The sequence below is a fragment of the Nicotiana tomentosiformis genome, chromosome 7, assembly GCF_000390325.3.
Source record: "Nicotiana tomentosiformis chromosome 7, ASM39032v3, whole genome shotgun sequence".
Taxonomy (NCBI): domain Eukaryota; kingdom Viridiplantae; phylum Streptophyta; class Magnoliopsida; order Solanales; family Solanaceae; genus Nicotiana; species Nicotiana tomentosiformis.
Genome location: NC_090818.1, coordinates 108969982 through 108990592, shown reverse-complemented (window position 1 = coordinate 108990592; position 20611 = coordinate 108969982). Strand labels below are relative to the sequence as shown.

Here is a 20611-nt window from a genome sequence, read left to right as displayed (position 1 = left end):
AGTGTAGTAATTCTCCCTTGGTTTTTCTTTGTGTCGCAGTTTATTTTCAAGGATTTTACTTGAACCGGGTTTAGTTAGTTTTTTTTGTTTTATAGGAATAAAGAATCTTGAGTCATAGTTCTAATTTGAATCAATTTCCCTTGACTACATATGCCTTGAGAGTGGTGGATGCCTTAGTTATGACGCCTAGGCTTAGTTCTTGACTCTTAGATAAGTGCCTTAAATTGCTTGATCGTAACTCTACTTAACTGCTTTGACTAGAGAGTCAGGAAAGATCTGCTCCTAAGTGAGTTATGTGCCAATATGTGAGTGAGGATTTTTTTGATATTATGTGCATGCCAGTTGATGTCTAGAATTTGCCATGTGTATTTGCAAAGTGAAATAGCAGTGTTGTTCAGTCTAGGAAGTGATATAGGCATTTCTTTGTTGAGCCAAATATATGCTTTTTTCCACCTAATTAATGTTTATCTTAAGCCCCTTTGAGCATGTAATCCTATTTCTTTGGCAACCACACTACAAGCCTGACCCCTTTGTTTGAATTGATTATCTGTTTGAACCGTTGACCTCTCTTGAGTACTTGAGTTTGTTATGAGCTTGTAAAAGCTAGGTGGAGGTATGGTTGGGTTTTGAGTGGAACTATAGAAAAGGGAAAGGTGCACTGATGGAAAAAAATTATGAGAACCACTTGTAGGGAATTAAAAAAAAAGAAGAAGAGAAAATTAGAATTTAGAAAAAGTAAAAATGTTGGTGTTTGTATATATTATAAAGAAAACTATTCCTTGCTAGTGGTAAATCTTGCTTTGTCTATGCTTAAATAAATTGAGAGCTTGATGTTAATATAATGTGAAGGTTGGGGTTTGGTTCAACATAAGTGTGAGGTTGGAATTATTAATGTATATGTATTAAAGTGCTTAGGGATGTGTAGTCACTATATCCAAATGTATCCTACCCATCCCGCAACCTACATTACAACCAATTAAGTCATACTTGATCCTTGACTGAATGAGCTAAATTAGTAGAGTATTACACTACGAGCAAGCATATGGTACGTCTTATGTGGCGCATGAATTTTATTTCTGAGAGTGAGTGAATTCTTTCTATCTTGAGTCCTAATTGCTCTTGAACTTTATTGTATATTGAACTGCTCTTTATTGTTTGTGTGAGGGCACATGACTTGTGAAGATAAGGTAAAGTCTTTGACCTCTGTGTTAGAGTAAGTGAACAGGTTGTGAAACATGCGTGGTGCTTTTGAGTCAAGCCCTGAGGTCACGATGTTATGATAGGGTGCTTAGCCGACTTTAAACATTCTTGGCATGATGTGTTAGGGATGTTGTTTAATGAAAAGGTCATCCCTAGGTGAAGTGCAGTTTGATTGCCCGAGGACGAGCAATAGTCTAAATGTGGGGTGTTGATGGTAGGCTAGAAACCTGTGTTTTAGCCATAGTATTGCACTCTAATTATTGTATTTTACGTGGGTTTGAACTTAATTGATAGTAAATTATACTTATTACGTGTTTTATGCCTTGTAGGAAATGATTCAGAGCTATTTAGGTAATTTGGAGCGAAATCGAACAAGCTGGAGCTTTGAAGTCTGAGTAGAAGCCCAAGAAATTAAGTCGGGATCACGTTCGGGGGTCGAGGAGCAAATCCAAATATCAAAAAGTGAACACATGAATTTACTATGAGAAAAAGGCACTATGGCACCGCATAGGGCGCCGCGAGCGTGGCACGGCAGTGCAAAAGTAGTCTGACAAGAAAAATGCGAGCTCTCTGGATTTCCTCACTAGCGTGCCGCATGGGGCGACGTGGCTGTGCAAAATTGTCAGAGTGATTTCCAAGTTTGGCTAGGAAAGGGTAGTTTCATCCGGGCTTGTTTCTACACGGTATAAATACACCAAAAACATGATTTTGAAGGGACTTTTGACCTACGAAAGATTGAAGAACCAACCAAGGCAAGAAGACTCAAGAACTTATCAATATTACAACCTGCAATCGGTGCAATATGGGAGGTTGTATCGAAAACATTAGCTTTTATATTTTCTTTGTTCTTAAACTTATTTGAGATGTATTACTCCATTGTTATGGAGTAATTTCCATTAGGGTGTTGACAGATACGGTGTTTCGATAACGTGATTAGGGATTCAATTCTTGATAATTGTTAGAATTAATTGATGGAGCTTTAATTTGTATTGTGAGTTATTTGTTGTTTTGCTTAATCGAAAGAGAAGTTTGATATTGAATTTCTTCACATCTTATGCTCTAGTTTAAATTCGTGATTCAATTAGGTAATCGAAAGAGCCTCTTGAATTGTTAATCGAACTAGAAAATAGGAAAATATTCGTGAGAAGTTACTCTTTAGATCATAACCATCATTTGATTGTTGCAATTGTTTACCATGCTTCAGTTGGACTAATTACTGAATTAATGTTTAATCGAAAGAGAAACATTAACTTCAAGTGCAATCTGATTATCGGTTGAATTCATGAGAATCAACCGTATTATAGAGTGAATTAACTCAATAATTGGATCCCGAATCGGTTTATCTTTCACCTATCTAGTCAAATACCCTTATCCCTCTCATTGATATTTCTTTGTTGCACATCTGCTGTCTTTTGTGATCAATTGTTAAATTGTTATTTGCTTAATTTTTAGTAGTTCACCGTAGTAACAGTTATCAAATCAAGTGTTAATTTTCCTGGATAGTAATAAACTGGAGATTATTCGAACACTGTTCAAATTCAATCCCTGTGGAGACGATAATAAATCTATACTATTTTTGACTAGCGAGCAATAATTTTGTGTTGTGTTTTGCGCTCGTTAGAGAGTTCCGAAACACAAGGCAATAAACGAATCAGAAGCAAAGATGTGCGGTCCACTGAAGGAATTCTGCGGCCACAACCCAAGTAGCAAAACCAAACAAGCTCTTCAGCAATGTGCGGACCGCACATGAATTGTGCCGTCATAGATTTGGTCTTTCACTGACAAAGATCAAAAGTTCAGAGAATGTGCAAGAAGATCATGTCCGAAAGCCTTTGTGAAGTGCGGACCAGACAAGAAATGTGCGGCCGCAATCCAGAAATATGCGGCCGCAGAATCCTCCTTCCTGCCAACTAAAGGCATCTGCGGACCGCACATGGAATCGTGCGGCCGCAGAACCTCCTGAGGGGCATTTTTGTCTGTAATGTTTGGCCATGTATAAATAGATGAGTTTCACAAAATTAGGTCAAGTTTGAACATTAAAAGCTGCTGTAGCCATTTCTTTTTACTACTTTAGGAAGTTTTATATTATTTTGGTGTATAAACATTAGATTTCATCATTTTAATCTTTCATTATGGGTTTAATTAGCTTTTCTTCTTTATTTTCTTCAAATCCCATTATGAGTAGCTAGAGTTTTACTAGGGTTGTGACCCAACCCTAGTGTGTAAACCTTATGGGTGATTAATTTTATGCTTGTTTATGATTGGGTGTTGATTATTTAGCTTAGTTCATGCTTCAATTTTAGAATTAATGGTTGCAAACATTGATTCATGCCTATTTGACTTAGTCTCTACTTGAGAAAGAGAGACCTAGTCTAGGATAACTTGGCTAACAAGGAATTGGGTTAATTGAGAGACTGATTTGACTAATTAAAAGGTTCAAACTAGAGATAGTTAGAACCCGACTTGAGCTCATATCAACTATTTTATTTGATACCCATTTGGACGTGAGAAAGCCAAATCGAGTAAAATTACTCTCTGACCGAGAGGTATTGAGTGGGTAACATAGAGTTAAAATCTATAATACACTCCAATCAACAAAACAAGTATTAACGCCTTTATCCCATTAGGCAAATACCTAGGTTATGGTCATAACCCTAGGCCTTTAAACTACTTGGAAAAATATCAAAACATTCATCTCTAGTTTATTTACCTTAGCTTGCAGTCATTAAAGTTATACTAGAAGTAGAAATCAAAACTCTGTTGTGGAAGTGCAATTTAGGTAGTCCATTCACTGGCATCATATATATACTCCTGACACCCCTTATAACTCCTAGTGGATTCGATCCCGACATATAGTTGGGTAATTATTACATACGATCGTATCATATCTCTTATTGAGGTGTGTTGTGGATGTCATCACCAGGCCAACTTCCTTGCTTCCCAGGGTCTTTAGAAATTGATCCTCGATAAAGAAGGACTCCAGTCCGAGCGGGACCAGTTATTGGCCGAGAGGGACTAAATTGTTGCTCACCTCCGGATGCTGGAAGCAAAAGTTGCTAAGGCGGGTAAGTTAGAGGCTCGGTTGCAATAGAGTGAGCAGGAAGTGATGGCCCTCAGCCAAGAAGCCTCTCAGCTAAATGTACAGTTTCAAGAAGCCAAGGCTAAATGGTCTGAGGTCTAAAATTACTCGCTGCTACCGAGTGTGAATCTGCCTCCTTTGAGAGAGCGAATAACTTGGAGGCAACCTTGAACTCCAAAGCTGAAGAGGCTACTGTTGGCGAGGAGAAACGTGCCCAGATGGAGGATAGGTATAAGAGTATTATGAAACATAATAAGGTTCATATAACCACTATCCGTGATCTTGATCTTACCCTTAGCGCTCCGAGATTTGAGCAGGATGGCCTTTTGACCGAGGTTGATCGGCTTAAGTTAAAACTCTAGCACCGAGCGGGCGTCATTGATATTGACGATGAAATCGCCAAGGCCCGAAAGATGGAGTTAACTGCTCGAAGATGCCTCATGGCTCAGCCTTATGCAACTGACTCTTCTGGTTTCGGTTTCGAGTTCTCAGGAACTGAGGAGGAACTTGAGGAGAATAATGATGAAGGCCATGATCCCAAGCTAACGGCAGATCCGCCTACTTTTCCCGGCGGCGCTGATGCTCTTCTTCCCCCGTGGGGGCAATATAGTTTAGCTTTTTTTCTTTCTTTTCCTTTGTTGTTTTCTTTTTGTATTTTTGTACTTGTGCTGCTTGGCACGTTTGATAAATAAAAGAGCTTTTTGTTTAAGCATTACGCAAAGTTTACTTTGTTGTGTCGAATTATGCAAGGCTTTGAGTGCATATTACCCCGATAGCATTTGGGATCCGGGCATAAACTCTTCCGGAACCAACCCTTTACTGTGAGGGTTTCATGAGAGAGGCCGCTTATATTTACAATGCTCTTGAAGAGGACGTCTCCTGTTCATTCCGGCACTAGCATTTGAAATACTTAGTTAACTTTCAAATGATAAAATCAATTCATCGTTTGGACAAGAAACAAGATAAAAATAAAAGGACTTTGTTTTATTCTTTCTATCTTCAAAAGTATATAAGCATTCATTTTTCTAAAAGAAAAGAAATTACCATTACATGTGGCTAATTTGTACAACTTGTTTCTACGGGGCTGGTTGTGCAGTCCCCAGTCCCGATGAGACATTTTTGTTCCCGGATTTTGTAGTCCCCGTTTCTGTGGCAATCAGGTTGTCGTATTCTCATATCATCCCCCCAGTGTTCGAATGCGAAGAATGCGAATTGGAACACTGGAAGTCTTGCTCCTTTGAGGATGCCACTAGTGAATAGTTGGAAAATCTTTGGTCCGATAGCAAGCTTTGTTCCCTGTTAGGAACTTTGTCATCGATCCAAAGATTATCTAACCACCCCCAGTGACTCATAGGTAAAACACTTGTAAATGGTTGAATAGCTTTGGTCCGGTGGCAAGTTTTTCTTCCCATTAGGAATTTGCCATCGAGCCAAAGACTATTTAACCATCTCGCAGTGGTTTGTCGTTTTGATGCCTTGTCGTTTAAAGGTCTTATTTTTGCTAATGGAGTTTCCTTAGTAGTATGCTTTCCATTGCTGCCTCATTAAAAACCTTGCCAGAAAAACCGAATTAGGACAAAAACTGGACGAAGGAAAAAATACAAATGCAGCACATACTTTCAGTATAAGCGGTGCTTATCAGCAATAATACCTTTTTAGGTAAGTCACGTTCCAGTTGCTCGGAAATTTTACCCCGTCTTGATTTTCTAGTTCATATGATTCTTTCCCGGTGATAACTGAAACCCGATAAGGGTCTTCCCACGTCGGACCCAATTTTCCTGCGTTGAGCTCCCAGGTGTTTTGAGTCACTTTTCTTAAAACCAAGTCTCCCGCTTTGAAATAACAGAGATTGGCTCTTTGATTGTAGTATCTTTCAATTCTTTGCTTTTGGGCCACCATCCTTATGTGCGCCAAGTCCCTGCGTTCGTCAAGCAGCTCCAATTTAACTAGCAATGCTTCGTTGTTTGTTTCTTCGTCCGCACGGAAGTACCTCAAGGTCGGTTCTCCTACTTCTATCGGGATCAGAGTTTCTACTCTGTACATGAGAGATAAAGGTGTCTCTCCCGTGCTTGACTTGGTCGTCGCCCGGTATGCCCATAACACTCCCGGTAACTCTTCAGGCTACTTGCCTTTGGCTGCTTCCAATCTCTTTTTGAGGTTTTGAATAATCACCTTATTTTTTGATTCTTCCTGCCCATTTGCGTTCGGATGGTATGGCGAAGATGTGATTCTTTTAAGTTTCAAGTCTTCAAGGAATTTTGTGACCTTTGAGCCTATAAACTATGGTCCGTTGTCGCATGCAATCTCCTTTGGTATTCCGAACCGGCAAATTATGTTATCCCATAGAAAATCGACCACTTCGCGCTCGCCGATTTTCTGAGAAGGACCTGCTTCAACCCACTTTATGAAATAATCAATTAAAATTAAAAGAAAACTTACCTTCCCGGGAGCTGGTGGCTGCGGCCCGACTATATCCATCCCCTATTTCATGAATAGCTTTGTGGATAATACCGAATGCAGCAGCTCTACCGGTTGGTGCACTAATGGTGCATGGAGTTGACACTTGTCGCATTTTTGAACGAACGCTTTAGCGTCTTGTTCCATCCGGGGCCAGTAGTATCCTACCCCAACTAATTTTAACACCAACGAATCTGCACCTGAATGATTCCACAAATTCCTTTGTGAACCTCTCTCATGACGTAATTAGCCTCGGTGACTCCTAAGCATCGGGTCAACAGGCCTTGGAAACACCTTCTGTATAACTGTCCTCCCCAGAAGCTGTAGCGAGCTGCTTTGGTGCGGAGTGCCCGAGATGCCTTCGGGTCTTCGGGCAGCATGTCGTGCTCAAGGTAGTCGATGATCTTACTCTCCTAGTCCCAGACTATATTGGTTGTATTTACTTCATAATAACTATCAACATCCAGTACCGAGTGCATGAGCTATACGACCGTACCGGAATTTGATCCCTTCATTTTTCTTGGACGAGCCCAAATTGGCCAATGCATCTGCTTCTGCATTTTCTTCTCTCGGGATGTGGGTGATGGACCATTCCCTGAACCATAACTTTCAGCACATATTGTTGCATGCATTCCTCCTTGGTGTCGAAGATTCCATATACTTGATTTACCACCAGTTGGGAATCACATTTGATTTCAATGACCTCGGAGTCTAGTCCCCCCGGCCAGTTCAAGTCCTGCAATCAAAGTTTCATACTCGGCTTCATTGTTAGTCAAGAGAACAATTTTTATGGCCTGCCGCAGGACTTCTTCCGAGGGCGTGATTAAGACTACCCCAAGCCCAGACCCTTTCACATTGGAAGCTCTGTCCGTGAACAAGGTCCAAACTCCTAATGTCATTTCCGACACCATCAACCCTTCCTTTATGGCCAAAGCCAACAGTTCGGGACTGAAATCTGTCAAAATTTATGATTTGATCGCAGTCCTTGGTTTATATTCAATATCAAATTCACTAATTTTGACTGCACATTTGTGAAGTCAACCTGACAACTCAGGTTTGTGAAGGACATTCCGCAGGGGAAAAGTTGTCACCACGGCTATCGCGTGGCATTGAAAATAACGCCTAAGCTTTCGAGCGGAGACTACGAGAGCTAAGGCCAATTTTTTGAGTTGCGGATAACGAGTTTCTACCCCCGACAAAATTCTGCTAATATAATAGATAGGAGATTGCGTACCTTCGTCTTCCCGGACCAGAACACCACTTACCGCTATCTCCAAGACCGCTAAGTATATTAGCAACTGTTTGCCTTCCTCCGATTTTGATAGTAACGGAGGGCTTGATAGATACTGTTTCAAGTCTTTTAGAGCCCGTTGACATTCTGGAGTTCGCTCGAAGTTGTTTTTTTCTTCAGAAGTGAGAAGAAGTGATGGCATTTTTTCGAGGACCGAGAAATGAACCTGCTTAGAGCGGTCAGTCTTCTGTTTAGTCTTTGGACTTTTTTTTATGTTTGTCAGCTGGTCTAGAATGACCTTGATGGCTTTAATCTTATCGGGATTGACTTTGAACCCCCTATGTGACACCAGGAAACCCAAAAGTTTTTCGGATCTGAGTCCAAATGCACATTTTTCGGGGTTACGCTTCATGTTATGCTTCCTTAGGATGTCAAAGGTTTTTTGGAGGTGTTTCTGATGGTCACCTGTGTTCAAAGACTTAACCATCATATAATCTATGTAAACTTCCATTGTTTTCGCTTTTTGCTTTTCGAACATTTTGTTCAGGAGCCTCTAATAAGTGGCTCCGACGTTCTTAAGCCTGAAGGGCATCACATTGTAGCAATATGTGCCAAAGTTCGTTATAAACGAAGTTTTTTTCCTGATCCTCCGGGTTCATCTTAATTTGGTTATATCCGGAATACGCATCGAGGAAAATCATCAACTTGTGTTCGGTTATCGCATCAATTATTTGATCAATGCTTGGTAGTTTTTTGGGCACGCCTTATTTAAATCCTTATAATCTACGCACATACAGAATTTATTATTCTTTTTTGGAATTATGACTATGTTAGCTAGCCAGTCGGGGTACTTTACCTCCCGAATTGAACCGATATCGAGCAATCAAGTTACTTCTTCTTTAACAAAATTGTTTCTGACCTCGGCAATTGGACGCTTCCTTTGCCTTACCGGTAGGATGCTTGGGTCCAGTCTTAGCTTGTGCATGGCCACCTCTAGCGGGATACCTATCATCCGCATGTGACCATGCAAAACAATCAATGTTAGTTTTAAGAAATTCAATAAATCCTGACCTAAGCTCGAGGTTTAGTCCTATCCCCAAGTGGAACTTCCTCTTAGAAACTTTTCGAACAATGTCACTTGTTTGAGTTCTTCCATCATGGACTTGGTCGTATCCGTTTCTTTCGGTACCTGAAAATACCTTGGTACCTGGTGGGATTCCGACGGCTCCTCCCCTTTGCCGGCTTCGTTTTATTTGGGAGAAGGCTTCGGTTCCTGTAATTGCTATGTTATGTGTTCCTTCCCTTTACTGCTGGAAACTGAGACTGCATTCATCTCCCTTTCCGCCGGTTGATCTTCTTTTATTTGTTTGATTCCCTCTGGAGTTGGGAATTTCAGCAGTTGGTGATATGTTGATGGTACGACCTTCATCTCATGTAGCCATGTTCTGCAAAGAATTATGTTGTAACCCATTTCCCTGTCTAATACATCAAATAAGGTAGTCTTCATGACCCATCCGGCATTATTGGGCAGCAAAATCTCCCCTCGGGTGGTCACACTTGCTAAGTTGAACCCGGCGAAGAGTTTTGTTGCCGGAATGATACTTTCGGTTAGCTTGGCTTGCTCCAGCACCATCCATTGAATAATGTTGGTTGAACTTTCTGGGTCCACCAAAATACGTTTAATTTTAAAATCTAGAATGTTAAGAGAAATTACCAGGGCACCGTTGTGCGGCACTAGAATTCCATCGACGTCCTCTTCTGTGAAGGTGATGTCGTCCTCGGCGACTGTCCGGAGTCTCTTGCTATGAGCCACCGATACTTTTATCATTTTTTCTACCGAGAAGGTTACACCATTGATCTCGTTTCCCCCAAAAATCATGTTGATGTTTTGCAGGAGAGAGTCTTCACCTATCTTCGAGGGCTCTGCATTGTCCTGGCTGTGGCTGTAATTGTTTTTAGCCCAGTCGCTTAAGAACTCTCTGAGATGGCCGTTTTTTAACAACGTTGCCACATCCTCGCATAGATTTTGGCAATCCACAGTCCGGTAGTCGTTAGTCCCATGATACTGGCACCATAGATTAGGATCCCTCTGCTAGGATAAGATCTCATCGACCTCAGGAACTGTGCTTCCTTGATGTTCCTCATCGTCGATACTAGCTCCATTACGCTGACATTAAATTTGTACTCGGACAGTCTGGGATAGGCAAAATCTCGGGAACCCGATACCTCTTTATCTTGCAATGACCTGCTATTCTAGTCGCGGTAGGTTTTTCTATCGGGCGTGAACCTATCTGCCGACCGAAACCCTATACAACGTCCTTCAGCCCTTTCGTAAGGAAAAAACCGACCTTTTGAAAATTGTCGTTCTACGTCAAAATCATCCTTTAACTTATCCCTATTCTTTTCTCGATCCCGACCCTCAGTTGATGCCGAGAACCCGAGTTGATCATTTTCTATTCTTATCTTTGATTCGTAACGGTTATGGACATCTACCCATATAGTTGCCTGGAACTTGAGCAGGCTTTCTTTCAGTTTTCGGAAGGCGTCGGAGCTCCGAGGGTTCAACCCTTTAGTAAACGCCTCAGCCACCCATTCATATGGCACAACCGGTAGCAGCATCCTTTCTTTCTGGAACCTAGTCACGAACTCACACAGCAACTCAAATTCTTCTTGCAAAATCCTGAATATGTCTGCATTCCGGGCCTGGACCTTCTTGGCCCCTGCATGGGCCTTAATGAAAGAGTCTGCGAGCATCTCAAAGTTATCTATTGAGTGTTCGGGTAAGAGTGAGTACCATGTTAGGACCCTCTTCATGAGGGTTTCTCTAAACTTCGTTAGCTGGACTGACTCAATCCCGTGTGAAGACAAGTTATTTCCCTTCACCGTTGTTATATAGGTGGTGATGTGTTTCTGAGCGTCTGAAGTCCCATCATATTTTGGTACATCTGGCATTTTGAACCGCTTCGAAATTAACTGTGGTGTTGCACTCAGTTTGAACGGCAACTGGGTGTATTTCTTCGAGTCTGGGCCCTTCGGCACTGGTGGTGCTCCTGGAATTTGGTCCATTTGAGCGTTTATTTCCCACATAAACCGCATGAGCTCGGTTCTGAAGGGATCATTACTGTTGTCGTTACCAGAGCCGTTATCGGTCGCCCCGGCCTTGTCGAAGCAGACCTCACCCCTCGGAGTGTTGTTATCAACCCTTTGTGCTGTTTGATTTGTGGGAGATCGGGAGGAACTGGGCCTCTTCCATTCGCGTTGTTGGAAGCACCCGACAGTGCTTGCCTTAGTTTTGTCATGGCCTGGTCTTGCCCTGAGAGATGGCCCATGATGGCCTTTTGCAGTTCTCTCAAGATCCTCATAGTTTTCGCAATGTGCTCATCTTCGGCATCATCAGGAGTCGCCTCCCGTACGTGCCGAAGATATCACACATCGTGAATCGGCATGGCTACATCCTCTTCGTTGCGAGTTTCGCTGATCGAATCCTCGTGTTGAGGTAGATTCTCTTGTGCCTCAACGTTATGTGTGATGATGACATCGTTAGCTGCCATTGTTTTATGATTTTTGCTAAGAAACAAAGAATCAAACAGATTAGTAATAGATGCAAGGATCAACTCAATTACGCAACTGTCTAAGTCCCAAGGTGGGCGCCAAAAAACGGTACAGTTAAATTTATAGTGTGGTTTATAGACAAGCAAATCGATTTGATCCCAAAATAATAAATAAATTAAGTAAAATGAAAGACTTAGCGTTGAAATCGAGATAAAATAGGAGACAACTTGGCTCTGGGAGCAAGGCTTCCGAAGGCAGCAATAAAAGTGATGTTAGACAGAAAATAAAATATTATTTAGCTTGGAATAATGTGTAACATAAGTTTGTCAGAATTTTCGTGTGTTACAATGGCTATTGAAGTAACTATTTATAGTTATACCTAGGGAACAAGGTCCTAGGATCAAGCCCCTCTTAAATGATAATAATGGGGGTCATTCATGAATATGTAACGATAGGTTATGGATACCAAAATTCACTGTAACGGATGTGTATTTAATACTGAGGAATATTCTTCATTGAATGTCATCTGGTGGCAAATATTTATTTTTCCTCGTTGATAATGTTCCCTTCGGAGTCTACCCGATGCCAATCGAAGTTGTTGTCCTCGGTCTTGGTTTTCACTCGCTTCGTCTTCCGTCTGTCCCCGGTTCCACGTGTCACTCTGTCATTCGAGTATTTAATGTGAACCGATTTTACCCTATACAAAAACCCAACTTCAGATGAACCTGGGCACCGGAAGCATCAGATGAGTACATCCATTACAAGTGCTAGAAAAAAGATAGAGAAACATCATGCCTTCTTTTAGGATTCGAAGAATATATGGAGGTTACTCTTACAATTGATTTTCTTCTTCTTCGATTGGTTTAATTATATACAAATATTTTTTGTTTAATATGTCTATGAGAACCAAAAGACTTTAAGTTAGTGTCTGCAGCATGTATGAAGTTCTCAAAAATTGGTATCAGTTAAAAGTTTTAGAAAAAATGGATTTGGGTTAAATTGGGTAGGCCAAGTAGGTTGCCCCGTAAATGTTTTGCATAAATAAGCAGTTAAAATTGGTTATTCGGGCTAAGATAAGTAGGGTCAAGAATAAGCTAAATAATGGATCTTGATCCAGCTCATACTCTAATCATATTATATATAATTTCTTTGTTTATAATTATCAAATAAGACTTTATTATATATCTAACATATCAAACAATAAATTTTTTAAGAAAAATATTTTGACAAGTTTTTTATGGATCAATTTTTGATACATATTTAGCCCAAATCAAATTGACTGACTTGAGTTGTGCCCAAACTGACACTGCCATAAAAATATGTCCAACCTATATTATGGGCTAATTTTTCTACCCACAGTATAATTTTCCAACTGGCAAGCCTCTCTATTTCTTTAGCCAAATCCCATCCTTCATTTCTCAACATGATATCAGATTTTGTACCTACCACTACTTATATGATACATCACAAAAGAAGAAGGGTTATCATAACTCCTTTGATGCTCATGTGAGAATAATAGATCACCCACTAACACCACAATAGATCACATGCATATGAAAGTTCCAATGCTGTTTTGAAGAATATACTAATGTACAATTATGCCATTATATAATGAAACTACCATATGTTAATGATCACATTCTGATCCTCCGATCTTCCTCAGAAATAGTTGTCCCGTTTGTAGGAAACCTAGACACAAAACTACTTCAACTTGACGATTTTCAGACCTATGTTATAAAACAAACTAGTGTACTTTTTACGTATGTCGGCCGTCTTGTTTTCGAGACATTGATATTCATAAACATACTCCTATTCCCCGCTTGTTAAGTAGTATACGACGTTAAATCTTGCCAGCTTCTATGTATGTCTAAATAACTCCCAATAAAAAGTCTATAGAATCACCAATATTTTTCACTCACATAATTCCTTCATTTTGCTCTTCAATGGAGAGAAACTCATTACTTATCATCACATTTTTCGTTATGATAATAAATACAGTACTCTCCTACAAAGGTACAACGCCTGGACTTATTTGTGGCAATTGTGGCAAAACTCCAGTGCCTTACCCGTTAAGCACGGGGCCTAATTGTGGCGATCAATCGTACAAAGTCCGGTGCAGTGCAGGGACACTGTGGTTCGATACTAAGGGAAATTCATCGTACGTTATTACATCCATTAGTCCACAAATCCAGAAAATGGTTGTTAAAACACCAACCCTATATCCCAACACATGTTTATCGTCCGATTTTTATTCTGAGGGTATCCAACTTGATCCAAATCTTCCTTTTAACATCACGGGGAGTAACACAATCTTGTTGCTAAATTGTACGTACAACATGTTGCACTTGCAAGCACCGATAAATTGTTCATCTACGTGTATTTGTCACCCTTATGTGAATAAAATTCAAGAATTTGCTGCATGTAGACGTCAAAGTTTGTGTTGTATTTTTAGGACAGGAGGGTCACAAAATGAGTATATGATTAGGTTAAATTCTAATGGGTGCATGGCTTACCAAAGTTTTGTGGGGTTGGATACTTCTTTGCCAGTTGAAAAATGGCCACAGCCTGGGCTGGAATTAATGTGGCAAATTCCAGATCCACCTGCTTGTAAGAATGAAGTGGATTGTAATGTCTTGCCATTTTCCAAGTGTTTAGGGGATCCTAAAAATCCTGGAAAGAAGAGGTGCGTTTGCAAGTCTGGCCGCTATTGGGATGCACAGGGATATTGTCAAAGTAAGTAGCTCATTCTTGATATTCCCTCCGCTTGCACAGGAAAGTTACTAAAAAAGAAAACTTAGGCCAAAAATGAAAAATCTATGTGCATATCTTTCTATCTCTTCCCTTATTCTACTTCCTTTTATATTGATAATTGTTGAGTAACGCCAACATCCTGCCTATAGCAAGGCCCACGAGAGGGTTATGGTAGCTCGGGTCAGTCATGATCGAACATGGCGCTTGCTTGGTAGACTTAGTTAAGAAATTAAGTTGTGCAAATGCTATCAGCTATAACTTTTGGTATGATGGTAAACGCTTGATCCTAACATGAAATCACCAAGATTCAACTGCACGAACTGAATTCAATTTTTCATTTGCGAAATTGCTTGCCAACTTATAATTAAAGGTTGAATAATTTGTTCATACCAAATGCTCAGTACGGGTCCTCTTGAACGAGATCAGAGAAAAAAGAATTATCTTGCACGAGAAGAGAGAAAAAGATTAGATGGACTTCCATTTGCTTATCCTAATGATTTGAGCTATTACCATAGGCTAGAGTGAGAAATATATGGAAAAAATAAACTTGGGGATCCGATGGGCATAGAACATGGATTTGTTTTAGATTAACTCCAACATTGCTGATTTCGGTGTGTATTCCTAAATCCTAATTTATCTAGACACACCAATGTATATATTTAAAATAAAATAAAAAGGGTTAAATACCTTCTATTATAGGTTCAATGTAAAAAGTGTACATTTTGTTAATCTTTCATTATAAAAAAACAAGTTTGAGGATCAATTCAAGACTTAAGTTGTTCTATTTTGTTCTATATTATATTCTGGAGTATAACCATAACTTTGCTACCTAGGGAAGTACATAACGTAAATTGAAATTTGCATTAAAACCTTCGAAACAAAACAAACTTCTCAACTGGACCACATAGTTTTACCGATATATTCTTGGATTTCAAAAAGAAAGAAAATGATTTGTTGTTCATTTGCTTCTCTGCTTTAATTAGCTGTTCCAAAGAAGAATATGATAGTATAAAATTCGTCTGACTGGACCATCGGCTATTGTTTAGGGATTTGCAGTAGATACTGTTATAAGCTACTTTCTTCGTTCCATTTAATGGTTGCTTTAGCTCAAAATATTTATCCCAAATATAATTGTCACTTTTTAGGAATTCAAGATTAAATTTATTAGTTATTTTCAATAATACCTTAATATTAAAGTAATAGATCTTTTCAATAATATTCAAACTCAAAAAGCATTTAATAGGGGTAACTTAGCAAATCATACCTTATATTTATTATTTTTATTATACTGGACGTGGACAGTTAAATACAATGGAAGATGAATTAATTTAATGCTTAATTAGCTTCACACTCCTAAGAGTTTATCTTGCATTAGCTAACTGCTCTGTTTCTTAATTCGTTCAGAGTGTCGACATGGCACTGCCTGTAAAATTCAAAGGAACAAAGCGCCACTTATTGCAGGTTTGTTTCTTTTTTACTCCAATAAATTGCCCAATTATAAAATAATGTATACCACGACAAAATAATTGTATCTAAAAGTGAGATTAGTAATGTGAAAATAAGACATGTTACCTGCCACGACAATAATATACGTGTGTAAGTTTAAACTTTCTATTTTAACTCTGCCTAACATGTTCTAATTTTTCGTTTCAATCTCAGTTGCTGTTGTCTCAGTGCTTCTCATGCTCTTAGGTGGATTTCTAGTCCACAGACGTTACCTCATAAAAAGAAGAACTATAAGGTTACTAGTTAAGGAAAGAGAGGAAATATTAAGTGCCAATACAAGTGGAAAATCAGCTAAAGTTTTCTCAGGCAAAGAAATCAAAAAATCAACCAACTATTTCGACAAGGAAAATCTTCTTGGCTCTGGTGGATTTGGTGAAGTTTTCAAAGGCACTTTAGATGATGGAACAATAGTTGCAGTTAAACGTGCAAAACCTGGAAATGCAAAAGGCACGTTACAAGTCCTTAACGAGGTTCGAATTCTTTGTCAAGTTAACCATCGTAGTCTTGTACGATTACTAGGTTGTTGTGTCGAGCTCGAATTACCTCTTTTAATTTACGAGTACATTCCCAATGGGACACTTTTCGAGCACCTCCACGGGTTCCGTCTTCGCGAGTGGGCACCACTTAGTTGGTTAAGGCGTCTCGTGATTGGTCACCAGACCGCAGATGGCCTCGCGTACCTTCACTCGTCAGCAGTGCCGCCAATTTATCATCGTGATGTCAAGTCAAGTAACATTTTACTAGACAATAAGCTCGATGCTAAGGTTTCTGATTTTGGACTTTCAAGATTAGTCGAATTAAGTGAAAGTGAGAATACTCATATTAACACGACCGCTCAAGGCACATTGGGATATCTTGATCCCGAATATTATTTGAACCTTCAATTGACAGATAGGAGCGATGTTTATAGTTTTGGAGTTGTTCTATTAGAACTTTTAACGTCTAAAAAGGCGATCGATTTTAACAGGGATGAGGAAGATGTGAATTTGGTTGTGTACATGAAAAGGATAATGGATCAAGACATATTAAAGGAGGTGATTGATCCTTTTATTAAAGAAGGGGCAAGTAAAGTGGAAATGGAGACAATTAAAGCTGTAGGGAATTTAGCTGCAGCTTGTTTAGATGATCGGAGGCAAAATAGGCCATCAATGAAAGAAGTAGCAGAAGAGCTTGAGTATGTTATTGGTATTGTTACTGGTCAGGCTTCTAAAAGTTAGATTAATGTAATATTGGTATAATTAATAGAGCATTGCTCATCTTTGATTTTGTTCCAAGATGACTTAGTAAACTAGAATGTGCCTTAATTTTTGTTTTGTTACATATTCAAAATCGTTAATTAATAACCGCAGAAAGCACAGTACAATCATCCCCTATATATTCACATATGTTTAGGTCACCTGTGGAAAACGCACAGAATTGTGTCAATGAACGGAAACGAAAGACATTAAGAGATCGAGAGAGACCAAAAAATAGGCCTCCACTGAACTTCTGGGAGTAGCTGAAACTTACACAACCATATTTCCTCAATTATCCACCTACGGCAAAAGACCAAAAAAAGTCACTTGGGGAGTGAACAAATGAACAAGAAAAAGTACATGCCAGTTTAAAACATTAATTCGAACTCAAGGATTACGAATGGCCCATGCAGGTCTCCAACCTATAGCACGACGCTCTAACCAGCTGAGCTAATAGGCCAGTATGCTTCACGTCTTTAATCCTTTAATAACATTTACTAATACAATCACTTTACCCAAAATAAATTTCCTTCGAAATAAACAAAAAGAGCTTTATTGAAAGTCCATATATTAGAGTTTTGCTGGTCGCGATCAACTGGTTATCATCTGAATTAAGAACTTAGGTGGTAGAAAACAAAAAATCAGAGTTACTAGTTGTTTATTTGTGTTTGCTTTTAATTAGAATTATTTCTTACTTATTTGATAACAATTAGTGCAAAAACTTAATCTCTGTGAAAAAGGACGATAACTTTCCTATGTACCTAGAAGAAGAAGAAGGAGGAGGAGGAGGAGGAGGACAATGTAATAAGAAACTAACAATACCAAATTCTTAACTTATTTTTTCACATAAGTTATAATAAGATTGATACATAGCAATGAGACAATGAACTTGTTTTATTAAAACACTAGTATATTTGTGTGTGTGTGTGTATATATATATATATATATATATATATATATATATATATTTCTAAAAATCAGAAATATTAAAAATTGAATAAAATCATAAATATTAAGCATTTTCAATGACAGTTTGTCATGGAAGGAAACAATTGTTCCCACATCTATAAGGGATTAATCTGTATATGTAAAGTTGATATGTATTTGATACAATTGTTCCCACATCTATAAGGGATTAATTTGTATATATAAAGTTGATATGTATTTCTTAATCAATTATCTCTTTGACTTTCTAAAAAGTTGAAGAAGTTTAAGAAATCTATCTTCTTTTTAATAGAATAATAAATGTCTTTATTTAAAATATACATATCTAAGTTTATTTGTTTTTTTAAACCTTGTTCGGATGTTTATCCTTATATAAAAGAGAATGTAAAATTATAATATAGACAAAAAAAATTTAAATACAAACAAAGAACTTTGCACATGATAAAACAATAATTAAAAAGAAAAGGAAGGAAGTTTCACCCATTTGGGCCGTTGGCCGTTTCTATCTGAAAAACACAACGATTTTATAGAGGAAAAGATGATTTTTAGATGTGAACATCTCTGTTAAGGGACTTGTAAACTCAATTATTGTCCTTGATAGTCGCTTGAAGATAGTTTTGCTTAATATATTCAAAAAGTGTTGATACTCAATTTTTTCCTCATATTTTTTAAAATACATATGTACTTTCAAAATAGTATATTTTCATCATCATTTAGTTTACAAACCTATACAAGTATTTTTTTCATAATTTTTCATAATTTTTAGAGCTTTAAATTAATTTTCTTATATTTTTATTATATAAATATCTAGTAATTATCCTTTAAATTATTTTGTGATGACTTAATTACCCAAAATTATTATTTGCATCCATAATACATGTTTCAAACATTTCTATTCTATTTTTTATAATTGTATTAGCGTTTTAAGTTAATTATCTAATTTTGCAATAATGGCATATATTCTACAAATAATTACGTTTATTATGTTATTTATGCCAAAGTATCATTTTTATATTTTTATAATATTGAGTTATTATTTTCAGTCATCTTATTGCACAAGTAGCATTTTATTATCTATTAGTTACTTTATAAATTATTTTTAAAATAATTATTGTGTATTTAATAGCTGGCCCAAAACATGCCAATTTTCGGACCTAAAACTACCCAGACCTTAGCCCAATTACCCCAAGCCCAACACAAATAACCCACTAACCCCAACCCAGTTGGTACCCGCTTTACACGACCGCCCCAACTTTCTTTTAATCCTAGCCGTTGATCTCTCAAGATCAACGGCCCACAATTAAAACCTCCCTTTAACTAACCTAACTCTTAACGCTAACCCACATTAACCCTTTGCCTGCCGCCTCTGTATCCTCCCATCTCCCTTCTCCCTCCTTCAGAAACCCTAGCCGCCTCCCCCATCTTCTCCAAATTCGAGTAAATCATGGACTCCCTCTATGATTTACTTACCTTTTATGTGTTACCTCGTTATTGTCTGCAAGATTATGATGTTATATGGTACTTGCCCTAATTTTGTCAAGTACCAGTACCCAAACGGGATTCCATCGCCTTCAATCTATGAGATTTAGACGATATTTCGTCTATATGCACTCTATATGGTCCGATTCAGCGAGATCCTCGACTATCTATGCTTCCTTTCGAACTATGGTTTGGATATTTCCCTTGTTCCTTACTGATTCTTGACTGATACTTTTCCTTTTCCGTGTTTGACTATTCTTTTCTTTATTTTTGTTTAATCTGCCATGTTTCCCTATTTTCTACTTTATTTTACCCTAAATCTGACTCTAAATGATTTTTGGTATGATATTTTTCTTATTCTCTGTTTAATCTTCTGTATTCCTTTATTTTTTGTATTATTTGCGTGATAATTGCTATTCCCTGTTGATTTACTGAACCACTTTGTTTCACGCTCTAAAAACTGATTCTAATTGATTCTAGTATATCTTTCCTTATTTGTATTTGAATAATTTGCTTTTCATGTTTACTTGGTTGAATTCTACACTATATAAACCCCTCTCATGAAACCCCTTAAGGGAGAGATTTCTTAACCCTAATTTCGGCTACTGTTTTTCACTACTCGCTCACTCACTCACTGTTAACTTAAAACACTCTGAAATTATTGAATAACCTCCTCTGGTGCAAGCACTACTCTGAGCTCATTTTCAAGGCTCTTGCGAACTCTGAAGCATCGGGGATTTTGGGTTTTTTCTATTACACTCTGTACTTTTTTAATTCTTCTATTGGTTAGTGTTTAAACCCTCATAATGTTTACTTTCTTACCTTCTTTCTGCACATGTATCTAAAATTTGGTTCAACTATGATGGTGTTCAACTTGATGTCATTCTGTATTAATTGACGCATGAGAGTAGTGTACTGTTCATGTCATGACTCACTATGATTTGTACTCTGCAATTCCCTGTCTCCTAAGACTAGTTCTGCACCATGTAACATCTTTACATGTTAATTTTGAACTTTAATATTGTGATTGTATATTGTTTTTGCCTATTGTATTTAGATAATGCCCTAACTTTTACTTGAATGAACTTTTACTAAGCCTTGTGTATGTTGGAGTGCTTTTTGTAATATTGCCCAAAAATTAAACTTGTGTCTTACTACCCTAATTTTCTAAAGGCA

The 20611-nt window shown here is 38.1% G+C and overlaps 1 protein-coding gene across 1 annotated transcript; it reads left to right on the top strand.

Annotated features, from left to right (window-relative positions):
- Nucleotides 1–13324: 13324 nt before the first annotated feature.
- Nucleotides 13325–17005, top strand: LOC104096960 (wall-associated receptor kinase-like 20). The gene is made up of 3 exons (XM_009603420.4): nt 13325–14252; nt 15675–15731; nt 15930–17005. The coding sequence occupies exons 1-3, from the start codon at nt 13463–13465 to the stop codon at nt 16991–16993; spliced, it is 1911 nt and encodes a 636-aa protein (XP_009601715.1). The 5' UTR covers nt 13325–13462; the 3' UTR covers nt 16994–17005.
- Nucleotides 17006–20611: the final 3606 nt, after the last annotated feature.

What these genes read in the sequence shown, in the direction of transcription:
- LOC104096960 (XM_009603420.4), top strand. Translation starts at nt 13,463, where the DNA reads ATGGAGAGAAACTCATTACTTATCATCACATTTTTCGTTATGATAATA. An exon ending in TGCACAGGGATATTGTCAAA is followed by an intron (nt 14,253 to 15,674) that starts GTAAGTAGCTCA and finishes TAATTCGTTCAG; the next exon opens with AGTGTCGACATGGCACTGCC. An exon ending in CAAAGCGCCACTTATTGCAG is followed by an intron (nt 15,732 to 15,929) that starts GTTTGTTTCTTT and finishes TTTCAATCTCAG; the next exon opens with TTGCTGTTGTCTCAGTGCTT.